The 21,034-nt window shown below is 38.6% G+C and overlaps 1 protein-coding gene across 3 annotated transcripts in view; it reads right to left on the minus strand.

The window, feature by feature from the left end:
• Nox4 (NADPH oxidase 4) overlaps positions 1–21,034 on the minus strand; it is a 157,105-nt gene that overhangs the window by 21,985 nt on the left and 114,086 nt on the right. For all 3 annotated transcript variants that reach the window (XM_023707702.1, XM_023707701.1, XM_004647436.2), the window contains one exon: positions 2,903–2,984. In XM_023707702.1, the coding sequence (XP_023563470.1) occupies positions 2,903–2,984 (82 nt within the window). The remainder of the gene's footprint in view (positions 1–2,902; positions 2,985–21,034) is intronic.

Below are 21,034 nucleotides of genomic sequence, written 5' to 3' on the forward strand. Positions count from 1 at the left end.
TTAGTCCAGTGGTGTCCCCACAGTGTGCTGACTGTGTCCCGAACCTCCTAAGATACCTGTCTCATCTTTCATGCTAGTTTAAGACTTCGTTGCTTTCTACCCCAACCTAACACCGCCAGCCACAAGATCTGCTGGCACCCTGTGGTACCTCAGTTCCCTCTCTGGCGCTATGGTAAGTCTATGAAAATGTGAGTGTAAACTTTTTCCTTTGCAGTTTTCCTCCAGGTTCTGTTAAGTGGCAGTCAGGCCCTTTGGGATCGCCACTTCTCTTTGCACTTCACTTCCTTGCATGTCCCCTTGCATGTGCCTTAGTGTACTGCACATGCACGTGCATTCACACATGTGTGTGCACCCACAAGCAGTTTTAGTCACTTAGCCACGACCCCGTAGTGACCAATGAACGTTATGGCTCCATATGCTGTTATGCTGTCAGTTTTCCCTTAAAATCCACTCCAAATGGTGAATCTGACTCAAGGAAAAATTAAACAGAAGTAATTCAGATGAGCATTTCATTTTCTATTGTTTGGTAGAATTTAGTTCATTTCTCTACATGTAGGTCTTAACACATTGCTATAATTTTATCAGCTAAACTCTGATTTTGCTTTTCTCTGATTGCAAAGTCTTGGTCTATTAAAGTCACTTTATTATGCCCTAATCATGCCTGTAGTCTCAGTAATTGTAACTGCTTATGCTGCCTGGTATTTTGTAAGGTATGAAAGTAAAGCTGGTTGAGTGAGTAAATGAGAGCCAGTGTAAGAGAGTTAAGCATAATTTGGGAATAAACAGATTCAGGTTTGAGACCCAACTGTGCCATGTGATGTTGAATACTTGTTTAAATTTCAGTCCTCTAATCTATATAAGTGGGAAATAAAACTTCCTTACTCAAAGCAGTATAGTAAAGATTAAGTGAAATAATGCCTATAAAGCACACAGCACAATTTCCGGCATGTAGAGTATTCAATATGCACTTTTACTACTTCTTCTTATGAATGAAGGTAACTTAGCTCAGAACCAATTGTATTAAATATACATGTATATGTAAGAATTATTGAGGAGTGAGGGAATGAGGGAGGGTGTCTTTTTTAGTGGGGAAGAAAGAAAACAGGCTGGAGGACAGAGAAAACCTGGAGACGTCATCTGAGGCTGCACAGCTAAGACTATGACCCAACATCTCCATTTGGAACCATCTGTCAGCAGCCAACCCAACTGGAAGTGAGCTTGAGCTGGGACGACCAGGCAAGATTGTTCTTATGGCCAACCAGTCAAGGTTGCTCTTTGGCAGCAAACCAGGCCAAAGAACAGTTCTAATTTTATCATAAATAATATTCTTCTCTCTAAACAGTTCTCATATGAGGCAGCTTGGAGAACTTGATACTGATATTTATAAAGTAAAAACATTTTATGACAGCATTTTCATAATATTTTTGTACATATTTTTGATTAAATTTTCCAATGACACTGGATCATGTTTTTCTAGCTTAACTGTCAAATTGTTGCATATTACATAGAAATACTTTTTGGGGGGTACTGGTGACTGAACTCAGGACCTTATGCTTGCCAGGTAGGCATTTATGCCACAGAGCTATCTCCCCAGTCCCTTAGATATGAACAAAATTATGAAAAAACGTCCTTACCCATCTTATATATATATATATAAGTTATACTTATAAGGATAAGAATTTAATGTCTTCTAGTGTTATGTACATATTATAAGCTAAATCTTTCAGATTTAGTAATGGTAAGATCAGTATGAATGAGCTATAAACTAGTACGATATCTATTTTCAAGGTGCAGTTAAACATCAATAGCAGCAACAATTAACAAATGAGACTACATCAGTCTGAAAGGCTTCTGTACAAAAAAGAAAAATCAGTCAGTAGAGTGAAGAGACAAGCTACAGAATGGGAAAAGAATTGTTCTAGTTGCTGTTCAGACAGGACTAATATTAGGATGTACAAACAACTAAAAATTAAATATCCAGTGAAGAAATGGGCAGGAGAAATGAACACACATTTTGCAGAGGAAGAAATACAAATCGTCAACAGAGAGAGAGAGAGAGAGAAAGAGAGAGAGAGAGAGAGAGAGAGAGAGAGAGAGAGAGAGAGATTTCATCATCTCTGACTATTAGAGAAATGCAAATTAAAACAGCTTTAAGATTCCATCTTGCTCCAGAAAAAAAGGGCCAATCACTAGCAAATCAAATAGCAACACACACTGGTGCAGCTGTGTATGACAGGAACCCTCCCTCGCTGTTGGTGGGCTCACACGCTAGTGAAACCATTATGGAAATCATACGGGGTTTTCTCAGAGAACTGCAATTAGAAATTCCCTATGACCCAGGGATCCCCTGCCAGGTACCTTACTCAGAGATCTTGGGTCATCATACTAGAGCAATACACGCACACCGATGTTTACAGAAGCACCATTTGTAGTGGCTAAATCCTGGAAGCAGCCTGTATACCTATCGACAGATGACTGGATAAAGAAATGTGGTATTTGTGTATAACGGAATCCTATATGGCTACACAAAATGACAAATTTGAGACATTTGAAGGAAAACAGATACACCTGGAAAACACTATGGTGACTGAAATAAACCAGACAAACAAGCTTAAATACTGTAGGATGTCTCTCATTTGAGTGCGGCAAAGTACAAAGAAAGAAAATGATAAAGGATGGATAAACAGGAACTAAGGGATGGATTTCTTGCCACAGGAAAAGTGGTCCAAGGGAACAAGAGTGCGTGGCGAGGGGAGAGGGAGGGGAAACTGGATGGTTGAAGCCACGCCATGTACAGGAACCCAATTAACTTAAACAAGATACGTCGCAGCGGAGCTAAAACGAAAGTCTCCAGGGCCAAACCACCCCCCCTCTGAATTTCCGTAAGAGCCATGGAACTTACTTGGGATAATTTATAGACTGAATAAAGGGCAGAATCTCAGAATCTTGACTAGATGGAGGCAGTAACAAATCTCGGAACCGTTCTGTCAAAAGAAAAATAAATAACAAGCTGTGAAAATACAAATTTAGTTACACTGTTTCTACTGTATGTAATTTATTTAAAAAGCACCTCTCCCACCATTGTATATACTACCAAAACACATGTTTATGTCTCTTAGAAGTCTGTACTGATTTTTGTGATTAAAATATTTGAGTCCCTGTAAATATGAAAAAGAGCAAGTATTCATTAGTATAGGCCAATTAACACCCTGTAATTGGGTTAGGTAAGAGATATATGACCAGCACACATACTAGGACATGCGTGACATCATTATTAATCTTAGTGATGCAAATTAAAACCATATACACCATTAGATAGCTCTCACATTACATAGAATTCACCTCTCAGAAATTAGCCTCGTAAGGTCAAGTATTAGAGACGACTGAAGGCAAACATGTTCTTACGGAGGCAGGAATACAAATGGATCTAATAGTTTGGAAAAATAACTTTCATGTTTCTTAGGCCACAAATAAGAGGTGTTCACAGCGCTGTTCTCTCACAACACGTAAATGGAAAGGACTCAAGGGCCTATTGACTCAAGAGGCAGTAAACTGAGCTATGTTCATAAAGTGGAATATTAATTCAAAAGAAATTAAATGATGTTCGTTACAAATAAAAGCACTGTGAATTATTAGTACAATGCTCAGCAGAAAAAGAACTCAAAATACTTTTACTGAGTTAAAAGCAGCAAAGCAATGTGTTAAGTAAACTACATATAAAATAAAACAAACCAATGAAAACAGAAATGAAACACACAGTTACCTTTCTGAAGGAGAAGGACGATGAACAGAGAATCCAAAGGGCGGGTAGCAATGACTGTTGATACTTCATATGTATTAATTATAGATCATGAACGAATGAATGAATGAGAGACTACAAGAGTCAGATAATAATAACAGAACAGAAGCCAAGCACTGTATTAGTAAGTTGAGTACATATGAGATTTATAAGGAAGTGGCTGAAAGAAGAGAGGAAAGCTGAAAAGTAGGGAAGAAGGAAGGGGAATCAAAGGAAAGACAACAGCATGAAGGAAGAAAGAATCCTCAGAGCTGCCTCAGAAAGTTTACACTGCACAGCTGTTGCTGTTGCTCAGAGCAATCTGTCCACCCTGATGCTGTCCAGGACTAGTCGTTACCTTTATATTCTTCCTAATGGAATGGCCTCCTTGATGTTTGTTTTTACTGTTATATGTATTTGTCTCTCTGCTGCAAGCTCTTCTAGGAGATTTGTATTTCACCACCAGAATTTACAACATTCTCTGATATCATTTTCTGACCAGGAATAACGAAAATTGGAAGTCGTCCCTCAAGAAGAACTTACGTATCAAGATGCTATGTAAGTTCTTTTTGAGAGAATATTTCCAACTTTCATTATCACTGGTTAGAAAACTGTCAAGGTACGTACTCAAAACCCTTAGAAGAATAGCAACAGGAAAAGAGAACCTGTACTTGAAGAGAAACACAGCCAAGCGGAAGTAGAGTATAACACCAAAACTCCCAAGCAGAAGTAAATTAGTCCTTCCTACGCTGAAGGTGAGCAATTTCAACACAAACCTAAAAATCTACATAGAATGACAACAGCTATTTCCTAATTTTTCAAATAGTTAGACCCTAAGTGACTTGTAACCGTAGTGGTCAGAAAGTATTACTAAGATGTGGTGCATATTTTATCTTCATATTAATTCAAACATACACATCAGATATGTTTCATTGACTCTACTCATTTCCGTTTTATCACTACAGCAGTTCTTACAATACACCTGGAGAAGAACTCGTAAGAGCCAAAACTGGAAGCAAGATTATGCTCAGGGCCAGTGGCCCGCAACAGCCCTACATAGTTTTCTCTATTTTTACAAAGAGTTCATATTGTTAGAAATTAAGCTGTTTTACTGAATGACAGACAATATTTAATCTATAAAATTGAAATTTATTTCAACTCTAATGATATATAATCCTTGCTTTTCAGTCTTTTTCTCAATTTACTGGTACCTACTCAGTGGGTAATTTGCAAAGTTTGGACTTTCCCATTTTTTATTCATTTATTTTTTATTAGTACATGTTTGCAGTACAAAAAAGGAAGAGCATCAAAGATGGATGAAGGGAGGAGAGAGGAAAGGAAAAGGAGAAGAAAACAAGAAGTGGTCTAGTATGTACCTGTCCTGCTTCATGTTTACAAAAAGCATGTAGCTTCTTTTTAAACTTGGTCTCAACAACAACAACAAAAAAATGCTTCCAAGTGCAACAACAAAATAAGAACTGTATAAAGAAAAGAGCTGTTCAGTCAGCGACACTGGATACGATATTCTTAGAAATTAAAAAAGGGGCCAGGGAGATGGCTCAGTCGAATAAGCGCTTCCCCGGCAAGCGGAAGGGCTTGAGTTCAACCCCTCATTCCGCCAAAAACAAAAGAGAAGGAAAAAAAAAAAATTAAAAAATCAGTATTTGTAGAACAATTCCTGAACTTATTTAAGAGCAAACAAAAGTCAGAATTGTTAGTGCCCATAACCACCCCAGCACATCATTTCATAAACAATAGGCTTGTCTCTTTTTACACAGCTTTCCAAGAATTTGATCACAAATGTCAGGAGAAAATATTCATGTGCATGACACCTAGTAAGCTGATAAGACACACACACACACATACATACATACACACATACATACACACACACACATACATACACACATACACACACACATACATACATACACACACATACATACACACACATACACACATACATACATACATACACAGCAAATACAACATGAAAGAGATTGCTTATAAATTATGAGAAAATATATAAAAATTAATGTATTTGAAATATTCTTTTACATGAATAACCTCAGCTACTAAATTAATATAAACAAGCATTCCTGAACAGGTCCCATGGCTGTCAAAATATCACATTATACACAAATAGAAAATATACAATATGTAGCTTGAGATTATGTATTTTTTCAAAATTATGTTTCTGTCATCATAAATTCCTAAATGTGAACAATTAGCTTTAATCCATGGTTGTATATCAGATTTTTAATACTTTGTTTATGAGAATAAAGTTAAATGATAAAAATGTACTTAGGAAAATTCAAGGAAATAAAGAGTTTATATTTTATTAATTAGCTTTTCTTCAGTCTCTCAAGTTTGTACTTGTCAGTTATTTAAATAGCAGCCATTCCTATCTGAGTCTGGGGAAAATACCAAAATAATTCAAGTCTGTAATTAAGTAACAAAAATTGCTCAAAGCTCCTTTTCTTCAGCCAAGTGTCAGCTCACATAACTGTTCTCCCAGCAGGCCACAATTATTTCTTAGGATAATGGAACAAATTTCAGCATCAAAACTCATCGTTTCATAGGAGTTCTTAGAACATTTCCATTAAATGTGATTTTTTTAAAAAAATACAGAGGATTTTCTGCAAAATGATACTGTGATGAGCTGACTAATGTGATAATATCTGAACTTGACTTTTTACCGGCGTGGGGCTAGATCTTAGTATCTACAGCTTCTGCACTTTGTTTCTCCTTCTTGTTCTCATTCAAGCACCAAAATGACTCTGAAGCTACCACACCTGCATGGTGTACCACACACCACCACATTAATTTGACTTCTTTGGACTTAAATTATGAGTAAACATTTGATTCTCTTTTAAAAATTTATTTATTTATTTTTTTGTTTGGCACAGGGTCTTGCTATGCAGCTTGGACTATAGTGATCCTCCTGTCTCAGTCTCCTGGTGCTGGGATTACAGGTGTGCACCACCATGCCCAGTTTTGGTGGCCAGCACTGTGGCATGGCATGTAATAACCAGGATTAAACCCAGGTGCTTGCACTTGCCAGGCAGGTGCTCGTACTGCCAACCTATCTCTGCAGTCCTTGATTCTTTAAATAAAAAGATGAGAAAAAATGCTGTTTTCAACTCTAACTGAAACTTTCTGGCACATTGACAGTGACCCACTTTATTCATTTTACCCTTTAGGAGGGTAGTTAATCTCTAAACACCCCTGCTATGTGGAACACACCAAATTCATTAGTAATCTACATAGTAACAAAAGTATGTAAATATGTTGCTTTGGTGTCAAAAATAAAATGTATTATTGCAAAAGGAAAGAAAAAAAAATAATTTAAGGGAAAATTATGCTAGTTAGTGTCATGCCTTTAACAACCTAGAAGCCTTTGCATGTACAGATGAACTCACAGACAGCCGACATTTTGGCCCTCGCCTTTCAAGGTCAGCAAGGATTCAGGACGTAGGAGAACCTGTACTATAACATCATGTAGCTCAATGGTGTCCCAAATTTTCTGATCAAGGAGATTATGGGGCCACAGAGAAAAGGACCGATGATGTAGAGTGTACCTAAGGAGAGTCACATGGAGAGGAAACATTCTCTCAGGCTTTCAGAGGGAGCAAATTGGTCAAGCATTGGCCGTGACTCATCCACATGGCTGACCCTGACAAAGGATCTACAAACTGCGGTACAGGGTTTCAGGGTAAATCCTGAGAGAACTTGACTGACCTTGTCAGATACAAAAGCTATATTTCTTGTTACTTAGGTCTTGCTTTATCTTGGTCTTAACCATCCAGCAGAAAAGTATGAAAATGAAGTATAAAAAAATAAAGCCATATTAATATGCTGAGCTGTGAAAGGCTCAAGTCAACAACTTCGAACATTGCCAGTTTTACGGAAAACCTACTATTATTATGGACTACTGTACTATATTGGGATATTTTGCTGAATTCCAGCACCTACAGTATTTAAATGACAATAGAATGCCCTTCTCTGACAAAACTAACCAAAAAAGTGGGATAGAAATGAAAGGCCATTTTGTATCTGTATGCTCAATATAGTTAAGCTAGAAATACAGCTCCATTCTCTTAATTCAATGAATAGAAAGGTTTGTTCTAATAGTGTTTGAGAAAGGATATCATGTCTGCATGTTGTACAATGAATAACCACTAAGACAACAATATGTAGTGTATGAATTATTGAAAATGTGTTAGTAATCGATTGTGAACTTGTCTCATTACTATTTGTTTCTCTGTAAAATTATTTTTTAAAAAACAGCGCTCTAATTAGTTTCCTTACTTAACCAACCAAGGAAAGCTGCAGGTTGGAGAGCACCCTGCCTGGCAGGCTTTCCCAACCCCATGCTTTCTTACATGGGCTCCCCTTTCCGATCTGCCCCTCTGGTATACCCAATAAAAACACTTCAGTTACACTGATTATTAGACGGCCATGGGCAAAAAGAAAATATTCAAAAAGGTGACAATTCCTCACAAACATCTGAAAAAATGCATTCATGCTTTTATTGATAAACATTTTTTCTCTTAATGCTTTTAGTATACTCAATTTACTATTTCAATTTCTTTTCAAAAAGCACCAAAAGAAATCCTCAGGGGGCATTAAATGCACCTACAACATTTGACTTTAGCTTTTAAAAAATAACTACTGTAACATTATAGTAGCTATTTTAACATTAGAAATTATGTTGCTAGGCCCACTATACAACTAAATCTTAAAATAAGTACATCATAATATTTCCATTATTTTATATTTACTGTGCAAAAGAAGCTACTACTCTAATACAGGAACAATTATAAGTAAAGATGATAAAGTATGGATAGGAGGTTTTTCATATTTAGTATCTGCAGTATTAAGAAACAACAGATAACAAAAGAGATGCCTAAGTCTCCTACAGCAGCTCTCAGCTTCTAGAGAACAAGACCTGCAAAAGACGGGACTGATAGACTTCCACTTTGTACTGAGAGCTTCTGGAACGTTCTTGGCTATACTGGGTGAGATGTATGTGCAGATAATTAAGTAAAGGACTGCAGTAAACCATCTCCCTTCTTCCAGCTCTACCCAGATGTTACATAAATAGAATCTCTATTGCATAAAGCCCTCTCAGACACAAGTACCTTGGGACAAGGAAAACTATCTGCCATGGCATCTAGGAGCAGACAGAACAGCAGGTACACCTGCAGGAGCACACCGCAGCTCACAAGATGCACATGGCCTTCAGGTTTTTAGATGGTGCCGTCAATGGAAATGTACAAAATTACAATGCAGGTTGATTATAAAATATATAGAAGTAGAGGTTAAATAGCTTAACCTGAAGCACACAATAGCCTTTTCTCTAATGTCCTGGTTGTTATTTCCTTAGAAAACAAAGTATTCCAGGCTGGGAGACAGCTTGGCGGTCTAAGTGTCTGCCTGGCAAGTGCTGTAGCACCTTTGCCAAAGAAAGTGAGCAACTTTATACCACTATGAAAGAGTAAGGTCTTACTACAGAAATTAAAGAAGAAACAATGCTATAGCTGATGTTGTTGGAACAGCACTAAGTTGGAAGAGGGTACAGGAAAGACTGCTATTTATGTAAAAGTATAACGTGTCAACAGTAAATTAAGAAAAAATATAAAGTAAAAGGAAAAAGAAAAGGCAATTTCATAGATCAGAGATTCTAACAGTACTTAAGCATATTTACTGTAGTTATGCAGTCTGAAATTGCGGAAATAACTGGGATAGATTCAGAAGCCACCTAGGATGACATCAAATTAAATCAAAACACAATTAATGCCCCAATAAGCCCCTGCATTACTAAGCAACAATAATGTTTTGTTTTCTTTTTAAAATTTTTTTGTAATTTTTTCCTTATTTATTCATTTGGTACAGGGTCTTGCTATACAGCTTAGACTCGGGTGATCCTCCTGTCTCAGTCTCCCAACACTGGAATTACAGGCGTGCACCACCATGCCCAGTTTTGGTGGCTAGCCCCACACCCAGCGTTCTGGGGCTGCATGGCATGAGATCCCGGGAATCAAACCGGGTCCACCGCACTTGCCAGGCAGACGCTTAGACCACCAAGCTGTCCCCCAGCCTGTAATATTTTGTTTTCTAAGGAAATAACAACCAGGACATTAGAGAAAAGGTTAGTTTACGCAAAAGTTGGATGTATTCCTTTCTGCAATGCACTGTTGACCTGCTAGGCTACTGGCTGCTTTGGGAAAGAAAAGATTTTTGCAGTTTAAGTTTTTATATACAAGGGCCGGGGAGATGGCTCAGTGGAATAAGCGCTTCCCTAGCAAGCGCAAGGGTCTGAGTTCAATCCTTGGTTCTGAAAAAAAAAAAAAAAGTTTTATATACAAAGGGAAAGAAATTTTGCTAAAAAGGCTCAATATCTATAAGCTTGTTTCACTTTGGGAACTGGACCATGGACTGCATGTAGCGCTGTTGAGATGATTCAACTCTTTCGAGATGGTTCAGGCCACGTCTCTGCTGACCAATTCTAATTTATTTCCTTTAAATAAATCAGATAAGATTTTCCTTGACTGTGCACTTATCTGGTTCTCAAGGACTCTGGGCCTCAACGTAAGAGGCGGGTGAAGGTCAGGCGTCCTTCCAGCTACATGGAGACCGCGGCCACTGCCTCTCTGTCCCTGAGGGCCCACCTCCTGGACGCGGTCCCCTGCGGTCCCAAGGAGCCCATTCCCACATAGCAGCTTCTCTGGCTATCGCTCTCCAACTGCAAGGACCTTCCAAGGGTTTTGGTATGCGCATTACCACTGAATGTCACAAAGCCTTTGTGAAAAGAGCCCTTAAAGGAATTTGCTCTGGGTTTGATAAGTAGTTATACATTTAACTACCTTTTTTCTCTAGTATCCTAGTTTCTGTACCTTCATCTGCAAGTATCTAGGAAGTCTAAATCTACATCATTATATATCAATCAAAAATTAATATGACAGGTATTTAAATTGAAGGGTAAACTTTAATGCTCTAAATTTTACATATGGTTCCTTCTTTGAAACTGGAATTTTCAGTGTGATTTAATTTTTTTAAAAAAAATCTATTTATTTAATTGCTTATTTGGTACAGGGTCTTGCTACTTGGACTTGTAGTGATCCTCCTGTCTCAGCCTCCTCAGCTCTGGGATTACAAGCTTGTGCCACCACGCCTGGTTTCCATGGCTGGCACCGCATGCCCAGAGCCCTGGGGCTGGCAGGCCATGTGGTACTGGCAATTGAACCCTGGTCCTTGAGCTTGCCAAGCAGGTGCTTAGACCCAGCCCAGCTGATTTAAATATTAATATTTTTCAGAGTAGACACAGTAGAGGAGGTGCCCTCAACATTTCAACATGCCTTTAAGGCTAACTGTCATCTACAAGACCCACAGGATAGCCTTGGGGTCACTGCCTGTACCTGTGCCTCCTAAGAAAGGCATCATAGCAGTGCAGACACACACGTGCAGACACACATGTACACACATGCACAAGCACACACTCATGCATACGTATCATCAGGCACACATATGATGTTTGAGTGAAATGGTAAAAATCAGTTTTTCCACAATACATAGGAAGTATTCTTTAGGTATTAAAAACCTAAAATGTACACTTTAAAAATTAGTTTTCAATAACACTTATTGACACTTTACTAACAATCAACCATCAAATTAGGCACTCAAAGACCTGAAAGTTTAAAGAGCAGACATGTTATCAAAACATATTACTATAAATAAATAATTGCTAAATATACACTCTGATAATCCAAAACATTAGAACAGCCAACTTTGCTGGACATACTAGCAATACGAAAACAAAATAAGCAGAAGAATTTTATTTAAAAATAAAATAAACTGAAAAGCTAACAAATAAAAAAAATGATGCACTTCTGATCCATAGTGCTGGTGATGTGAATATTTTTTTCTAATGTTTTTGCTTTACCACCTACATTAACAGAGATCAATGATCTCTAAAGGAAGAGAATTTAGAACTGGAAGTATGAGCAATATTTTTGGCAGTAAGTTTAACAACTAAGTCATATTTTATTCATTTCGTTACTGAAAAAACTTTTATTGAGTATTTATTGCTTGTCATGCACTTTGAATAAAACAAATCTTTGTCAAGGCTACTCTGCTTATCAAAACAAATGCTAAAATACAAACGAATACTGGTGCTAATACAGTTACTTGAAGAAGGATTTGAAATGCAATTACAAAATTACTCAAAGAGGAAAAGAAGAGCATCACTCCTTGGGATTTAAAAATTAATGGTCTGTCAAACACTGAAGGTTCATTTTCTTCAGGAAAGGAAATAATGTACATTAATTTTAGAAAAACAAATACTTCAAACAAGGAGAATGAAAGTATTCCCTCCTAATAAGAAAACTGAAAAGCATATATTTTTCTCTTCTGAAAATTTTAAGTGAAATGAATGTCCTTCATTATCACAGTAATTAAGTCTTGAATAGCAGTAGTTGCTATTTAAAATCTTGCTTTTAAAGCAACGTCAAAAGTACTCGAGTTAATGCTACGCTAAATAAAGCAAGAAATCTAGTTGGAGAGCAAGAATATTTTCTTATTAGAGATACAATCAAATCATCTGTGACAGAACTCAAATGGAAAGTCTACAATTTTACAAATAAATAAGCCGCATGCTTTGATTTTATAGTTTTCTTTTGCACAAATACTATGACAAATGCAAAAGTAATACCAAATGTCCAGTCTTGTGCAGCCTTATACAAGGAGAAAAACAAGCCCTCCCGTGCTGGGTGACTTCTGGGAGGCAGCAACATAGTGGACAATACCCGCAGGACTAGAGCTAACAGCAAGCAAGGGCACTAATAGGGGATACATAAGTGACAAAATCCTCCACAATCATTCTTGGAGATTTTCTAAGCTATACTACAGTAAGTCTCTTACTGGTCCCATTTTACATAGAGCCAAATTATCCATGACCTAGATCAGCTCCCTGAAAAGATCTGCAACTTTACAGCAACAATGAGCTGAGAACTGAAGAAACAACTCCCTTCATTCAGTATGTGGCAGGTTAGGAAACTAAAATTTAGATGGCTGTGACAGCCCCCAAATCCTGTGGCTAAGAAAGGCAAAGAAATTAATCAAAATGAAAACAGAAAATGCAAACCTACCAGGCCAACATTCATTCCATTGTATTAGACTGCCTCATCCATGAGAAGAACGACTCTACTCCTTTTTCTTCCCTCCCCCTTGACTTTTTTCTTGCCCAACAATAGGATAAAAGAAAATCCTAGCAGGGTCGTACACAGTCCACATGCCTCAACCTGTGGTCCTTTCAAACAGTGGAAAGTGGAAAGGTAGTGCGGTATCACACATGGGCAAGTTATTTAACGGAATCATCCTTTCAAGGGAAGGAGGGTTGCAGAAGTCTGCTCCCCAGACTCTCCTTCCAACTTCTTAAACACAGTATTTAAAAACTCAAAAACAATTTTTGAAAGGACTATAGACATCCTGACCTCTAACTACATCAATGAATCAATGTCTCCAATTGGCTTTCTTATGAAATATAAATTTACTTTTACTGCTATAGAAGCAAAGTTACAACAGAAATTGACAAGGAAAATACAGAGGTTGAAATAAAATGAAAGAAAATAACCAAAGCCTTTCTGAGGAACCCATTATTGCTACAAGGCTTTCCACAACACAATCCACCTATTAAGGAAAATGCTATATTTTCACTTGTCACAGCAAATGCATTCTTTAAACAGTGTTGGTATTCAACAAAAGAAAAGCCTCAAAGTGATCAAAGCTCAGCTTGATACTAATTCAGTTCCTGCTTGATGCACAAACTGAATACCTCCAAAATACATACTGAAGAAAGAGCAGGCAATTTTCTCCAAGGTTCAGAGAAAAGGCAGGCTTTCTTTCATGCGCACATGAAGTTCTAACCCAAAACTCTGGGCAAACAAAAGCAATGCCATGCAATCTCTGTTCCTTTGAAGCTTGTCAAATCTGAACATATCATAAGTTGTCTCTGTTCTTAAACAACATATAGAGTCTAATGACCAACCATATGGAATATGTGAAACAAAAAAAAACAACAATCAAGTAGATGAATCCACTTCTTTTATTAGTGCTAGCACAGAAGAAATAAAAAAAAAAAAAACAGGTAGAAAAGAGACAAGAAAAATGTTAACTTCAAAATTCTACTTTCAAGACTACAAGTGTAGAAGTCATCCATGTCTATACTTCATATCTTTACTGCTTAGGCTAACAGCTCATTTCTTTTCTTTTTTTGTTCCACACCCATCTCACGCAAAATCCCATGCAGAGACCTTAGTTGACAAGATAATGGTTAGAAACCTGACCTTCCTGTGCCTGCTGTGCTGGCCCTGCCCCTGGGGCACGCAGAGAGTGCGTGGTGTCCTGCACCTGTAATCCCAGCTCTTGAGAGGCTGTAAACAGGCAGATCACTATGAGGCGGATCAAGTGATGAGACCCTGAGTGCCCTGCAGACCTTTCCCTAAAATCAAAAAAAAAAAAAAGAAAAAAGAAAAAGAAAGAAAGGAAACCTGACCTTAAGATAGAGAAGCAGATTAAACGGCTCAAAGAATGTTGTAGGTATCTTACATCACCCATTTTTAAAAATTATAATGGAATGAGCCTGCCTTTCTCTCATAAAATGAACTATTCTCTCACCTGTAAAATGAGTCATTACTTTTATACCTGGTGACAAAGGCTTTTTTTGCAGTATACCATATTCAAGCTTTTTATAGATTCACAAATTCCACAGATCCCCACAATCTCAAACACATGAAGGCTCCCAGCCCTGGACCATAGTAGCCCCTCTCTTGCAGGCGATTTTTTCCCAAGTATGTATTTTAATTTCATTGATCTTCCTGAGTATCTCTGATGGAAGTTAGGGAAGCTGCACCTGCACCTGCCCACAGGTTGCCCATCTCCATAATGGAGAAGCTTCTGAATTCTTTCTGGGGAGAGTTTCACTGGACACAACTGGGACTTCCTGACTCCCTGATTTCTGTTGCATTTATTTTCCCACCATCAGGACTCTGGTCTTTGAGTTAACAAAATCCTGCCCAGGATTTAAGAGTCCACACAGGTGCTCATTCCTTACATGTCTTCAGACTATGCTAAATTTCATTCAATTCTTAGGAATTTGCCCTTCATAAAGAAGCATGACAGGGGCAGCCAAATAGCTCAGTGGATTAAAGCACCTGCTTAGGCAGAAGCAGAGGCTGTGAGTTTGATCGCCAGGCCTGCCACGCTGGCCCCACCCCCAGAGCACGCTGCGACAGCAATTGAAACTTGATGCAGTGGCGCACACCTATAATCCCAGCACTTGGGAGGTTGAACACAGGAGGATCACTATGACTCTGATCTACGTAGTGAGACCCAGTAAACCTTGTACCAAATTAAAAAAATAAAAGAGGCATGCCAGCAGTTAGGTACAAGAGTAAGGTTCTTCATCTGCTGTAGAATACAAAATAAAGTCCAATTTCTTTGGCTTAATATTCTAGGTTTAAAATAAGAGTCACTACACATCTCTGTAGCCTTATTTCCAAATAGCACTCCGTATGTGCTCTATCTTTAGCTGCACTAGCACAGCATTGTTTCCTAAACAGCACAGCGACCTCAACATTTCCTTTTGATTTTCTCTTAAGTTTCTATCTACATTATCTACCTGCTCTTGCACACTAACTTTTTATTATTATTACATTATTATAGCTTTTTACAATTCCTAGAATGATAACCCTAACATTTCTGCAATCTTTGATTCATTTTGAATTTTAGCTTTGATGCTTCAAACTTATAAAAATATCAGCTCTAGTATTATAGACACCTAAGTTAGATAGAAATTAATATGCAGTCAGAGAGGGGCTGAGCGTTGAGCAAGTCCGTGCAGCGCAGGAGCCACACAGACTAAGGCTGGAGGCTCGTCTGAAGAGGGCCAGGTCTCCCCAGAGAGAACAGCAACTTGAAATTGTACTGTAATTCACATCACCAGGCCCTCTGAGGCCATGCAGGCGTCAGACCCACGGCACTTTTCAAAAAGGCCTTTACAGTTTTCATATACCCTTGCTACATGATTCACTTTCCTACTGGGTGAATATAGCTGCTGACTATACTTGTAAACCTATAGGTTGATTGTAGTTTGACCAATATTGTACCCATGGTGTGATTTCATTGTAGAAAATACTCCAACAAAAAGTTCCGCTAGCTGCCCGCTCATGACCTCTCCCAGAAGCCCAGAAGCTGTTCTTCTCATGCTCAATAGAACTCTCCTAACTCCCCTCCTTGCTTCTCAACTTTGTCTCTCAATATTTTGAGACTACGAACTTGGCACATCTGATACCCTGTTTCTCTCAAACTAAGAACCAATCATACAATAATCAGCCTTGCAAATTAGAGATGAACAATGGCAGCCCTAAGCAGCCTATCTTCACCTCACCTGACATCACTGTTCTCTTGCTTAGTGGTTACTCCATAAAGCAGGAAATGCAAGGCAGCCTCCCTGTGGACATTTCTGCTCCTGGGTTTCTATTCTGCTAAGTTCTTCTCTGTACCTACCTCTCTATTTCTCCAATTTTCATGCCTCAATTTACCTTTTTACTTCATTTTTCTATAAGAATTGTTGGTTTTTCCATTGGTTTCCCTTTTTCCTTGTTAAGACGAAGCAAAGCTCCTCAAATGTGGGGGTCAAACTTGACTGCCTTTAAATACACAGACTCTAAGTACCATTCTTGGTTTTGATAAACATAATACTTATATTCATTTTGATGACCTTAAAATTCTGATTGGCATCATTACAATCAATCAAGTTATACTGCTGCTTCTAAATTACAATTTGTTTACAGAACAATTGCTCAATTTACTTGCTTCCTCTATAAAGTGCTTCTTAGCAAGTGCATCCAGAAAATAAGTACTTATAAATTTTACTCACAACAAGAATAACAACAGCACATACTTTTTGCCTTTCTGCCTACTTTACAATTATTTAGCCCATTAATTCTAGGCTGACTTAACCACATACCATATACTTTGTTGACTAGTCAACACATGAATACCATGTTCTTTTTTTTGGGGGGGGAGGAGGCTTTTATTTATTCTTTTATTTTATTTCATTTTATTGAGAAACAAATAACAATAAGACAATTTCAAAACTGATTAATAGGACAGTTTCAATAATTAATACATTGTATATTGTCATCTCGTTAGTGGTTATCCATAGTACAAGAATCAGAGTCAGGCAGTATATCCTGTCCAAACACTATTAGTACAAATCTTTCTTCTCATTGAATTAAGCAAAAGTAGCTGTATATCTATTCTAACTATTCTGTATACACAGATACAAAAGAGTCCTTCCTTTGTATCCCCTTTTTTGTTTAGTCCTGTCAAAGAAGGGTATTCCATTGGCATCCAAATACTATAGGTGTGTAAATTCAGCAAAACAATTCAACAGAGTCCAGCAGTCCACAATAGTAGTGGGATGTCCACAGAAGTTGTTGACTTGAGCCTTTCATAGCTCAGCATATTAGTATGGCTTTACTTTATATACCTCATTTTTATACTTTTCTGCTGGATGGTTAAGACCAAGATAAAGCAAGACCTATATAACAAGAAATACAATTTTTGTATTTGATAAGGTCAGTCAAGTACCCTCAGGATTTATCCTATAACCCTGTACTGCACTTTGTAGATCCTTTGTCAGTGTCAGCCATGTGGATGAGTCATGGCCATTGCTTGACCAATTTGCTCTCTGTGAAAGCCTGAGAGAATGTTTTCTCTCCACGTGATTCTCCCTAGGCACACTCTACGACATCGATCATGTTGTTCTGTGGCCCCATAATCTCCTTGATCAGAAAATTTGGAAGAGGGCTGAGTTACATGATATTACAGTATAGGTTCTCCTATATCCTGAGTCTTCACTGACCTTGAAAGGCTATGGTCAAAACGTTGGCTGTCCTTGCAGCCCTTCTATTTCTCTAATTTTTGATCTGCAAACTTATACTGCCATGTTCTTGATACTGATTAAGAAATTATGTATCAGAGTTTGATCCCTGGTACCAGCAAAAAACAAATTATGTTACATAAAAAAGAAATTATGTTACAAAGAAAACTCATCATTTTTCTCATTTTTTTTCACAATAGACAGTGAAATCAAGTAGAAGATATTAGAAAACAAGGAGCATACTTTCTTTTAACAAAATTGAAAATAAGAATATAACAATATATATAAAGAAATCACTTCACTATAACTTACTTCTAACTCCAAAAATTACTCATTTTCAAAACTAAAGAGTAACATATTTTACTGGCTATGAAACAGAAAAGATTGTGTTTTTCTCACTGCTCAGAGTTGGAAAATGTCTAGACTACAATAAAGCATAATGAAAAGTAAGTTCTATTATTTAGCAAAGTTTTTTTTTAAGTATTTATTACCAGGTCTACAGGGTTTCACTACACAGATCAAACTTGTAGTGATCCTCCTGTTTTCAGCCTCCCAAGAGCTGGGATAACAGGCGCTCACCACCACGCCCAGTCTCGGTTGCCATCTCAGCGTGTCCCAGGGGTGGAGCTGGCACGGCACACTGAGGACGGAACCCCGGTCCCTGCATCTGCCTAAGCAGACACTTTAATCTGCTGAGTTATCTGGCCAGCCCTTAGCGAAGTTTTTAATATTGCTGGGCCCTTATATGTGAGCTATTATCGACAAAAAATGATTATACACATTTTATGTTCAGAGACTAAGAAAACAATGGGAAAGCAAGTTGTCCTTTGTCCTGAGAGCAAGTGGTCATGCAAGTTATAAAAACACATGTACTTCTCATTTCTCTGACACAACATTTTGGTGGATTCCTGAGGCTGTAAAATGTGGAATTTAAGCCCAGGTCACATTTATTGAATAGTTAACCTGTCCTGAGCTCTTTTCTACTAACTAATCAATTATCTTCAATGATTTCCACACAAACTAACTCTAGAATCAGCATTTCATTATACAAATTGTAGCTACTTTAATCACTTGTAAGTGAGCCTCCTTCTGACCCAGACCCACCTAGATGATATACACAGAAATTACCTTTGTATTTAATACTCTCCTGCCACTGCAGATCAGTATACATTCACTCACGTTCAGGGTTCTGGAGAGTTTAGGGAAGCCTGTTTCCAAGGCGCTTCTTGCTGTGCACTGCCTCTCCGTACTGGCTCTTTCTCGCTTAACAATTCACAGCAAGCTGTGCTGCTTGTTTCCTGTGTCTCCCGCATTTCCCCACTGACATGGCTTTTACAAGGCTGGGAGTAATTTCCTCCCATTGTTCTTACTCTGCCCTATTTCACTAGAAGCCGCAGATCACTTGATTTTCAGAATTTAGGAAATAAACTCTCTGCTCTCCTGACACAGAAATGCTGAATTGGGTACTCTTGCCGCTCACCTGGTCTTTCTCCTTCCCGTTGTGTAGAACGCTGCCAAATGGATCCACATACAGCAAAATGTGATTTCAGTTCCAATTTAAAATCCTGCAGTGTTTCACGCCCATCTTTAGGCAAAGGACAGAGCTTTGCAGCGACTCCTTCAAGCTCCCCACAACCTCCCCTCTTGACAGGACCCTGTCTGGCACCACAGCAGCGCATTCTCCTGACATCCTAAGATCCTTTACTCACCTGGACTACCAAGCTGCTTCCCTCCCTGGAATAATCTACCCCTCAGGGACAATCGTATTCCTACACAGGAGTCCAGCCCATGCAACCTCCCTAACCTCCGTGCAAAACTTCTGCATCTTACATTTTGGGGCCTGCTCACAGCATCTGACCAGCTCCACTTTTGAATTTTCATGAGGTAGAGTATATGCATGTCTGCTTCCCTCCGTCCTTCCTTTCCTCTCTCCCCGCTTCTCTTCCTTCTTTCTCCTAACAAGTGTTTAGTGTACACTGCTTTGTCAGGTCCCTGAGTGCAAGAATGGGTGCAAACAGACCCTCGACTCGACCACGGTAATGCTTAGTGTCCTCCAAACTCTCACTTTGATTGTGCAGCTATCAATGGAAAGAGTGATCTTCAGTAGCGAAATACACAAGGGCAGTATATACACACCCCTGGCCTGGTGTCTAGAAGCCTTCCCAGAAGCGCGTGCTGAGCTGTGCTCTAAGCAGACGTAGCAAGTACACGAGTAGGAAAGGGCACCCACAATCAGAAGCACCCAACATGAGCAGGTCAGCACCTGAGAGAGGAAGAGGAGGAGGCAGAGAGACACAAAGAATCCAACACCGGTGTTGCTAACAGGTGTACAAGAAGCTAATGGGACCACAACGAAACCTAGATGCGGCCAGAGCATAGAGAACTTTCTAGACCATGACGGAGGTTTTTATCTTTATCCTGGAAGGAATAGGAAGCTATTAAAGGGATTTAAGCAATATGAATAATTTAATCTAATTTATGTTTTAAAGTCTCTATGGCTGCAAGGCAGAGTAATGGATTGAAGGTGATGGCTATAATGAATTTAATCAGAGGTGGAAAAAGCTGATTAAAATATACCTCCTTATCTGCCTAGCTGCTAATCTGATGGAGTGGACCATAACCAAAACAATTCATGGTTATTCTGAAGGATCTCACTTTACGCTTCACAACTCCTTCCTTGGAGGAGAACTTGGCACAGCTGAGATCACTGTGCTTCAGCCACCAGTTTCTTACTTCAGACGGTGCACTGTGCCCTTCCTATCCACGTTCTAGCACAGCTCCTCTACTCCTCATTCGCAGTGAAAAACTACTGCATATGTCTGTGAGAAACAGAAGCAGCCAAAATGGAAATCCCGTTTCTCCCAGCCTGAGACCTCCAGCCACCCCGGAGCCGTCCTCTCTGCCTCCCTCCTAACACAAAGCATGAAGAAGCCGTGCTGCTCAGTGAAGGCCGTTCTTCCACTGACCTGGGGTCAGACGCTGAGCTCCACGGCCTCTGCAGTGCACTGGAGGGCTCTCCCAGGCTGCGCTTCAGTAACCCTACCTTTTTTTTTAATTTTTTTTGACAACTCATACAGAATTTTACTTAACAAAGTAATATGAATTTCATAGTATTTGTTGTAATACATGCTATTGTCTTACAACCAGCTATTCATAGTACCGGATATATACACATAAAATTGGAAGAAGAAAAAACTGGAGCAATATATAAGAAATTAAGAAAAGAAAAAGTACAAACAATTGAAAAAAAGGAGACGAAGCTAATTAGAGCATTGACTGCTTCTTTCCATTTCCATTTTGTTTCTTTT

Source organism: Octodon degus, unplaced genomic scaffold (genome assembly GCF_000260255.1).
Source record: "Octodon degus isolate 3935 unplaced genomic scaffold, OctDeg1.0 scaffold00306, whole genome shotgun sequence".
Lineage (NCBI taxonomy): Eukaryota > Metazoa > Chordata > Mammalia > Rodentia > Octodontidae > Octodon > Octodon degus.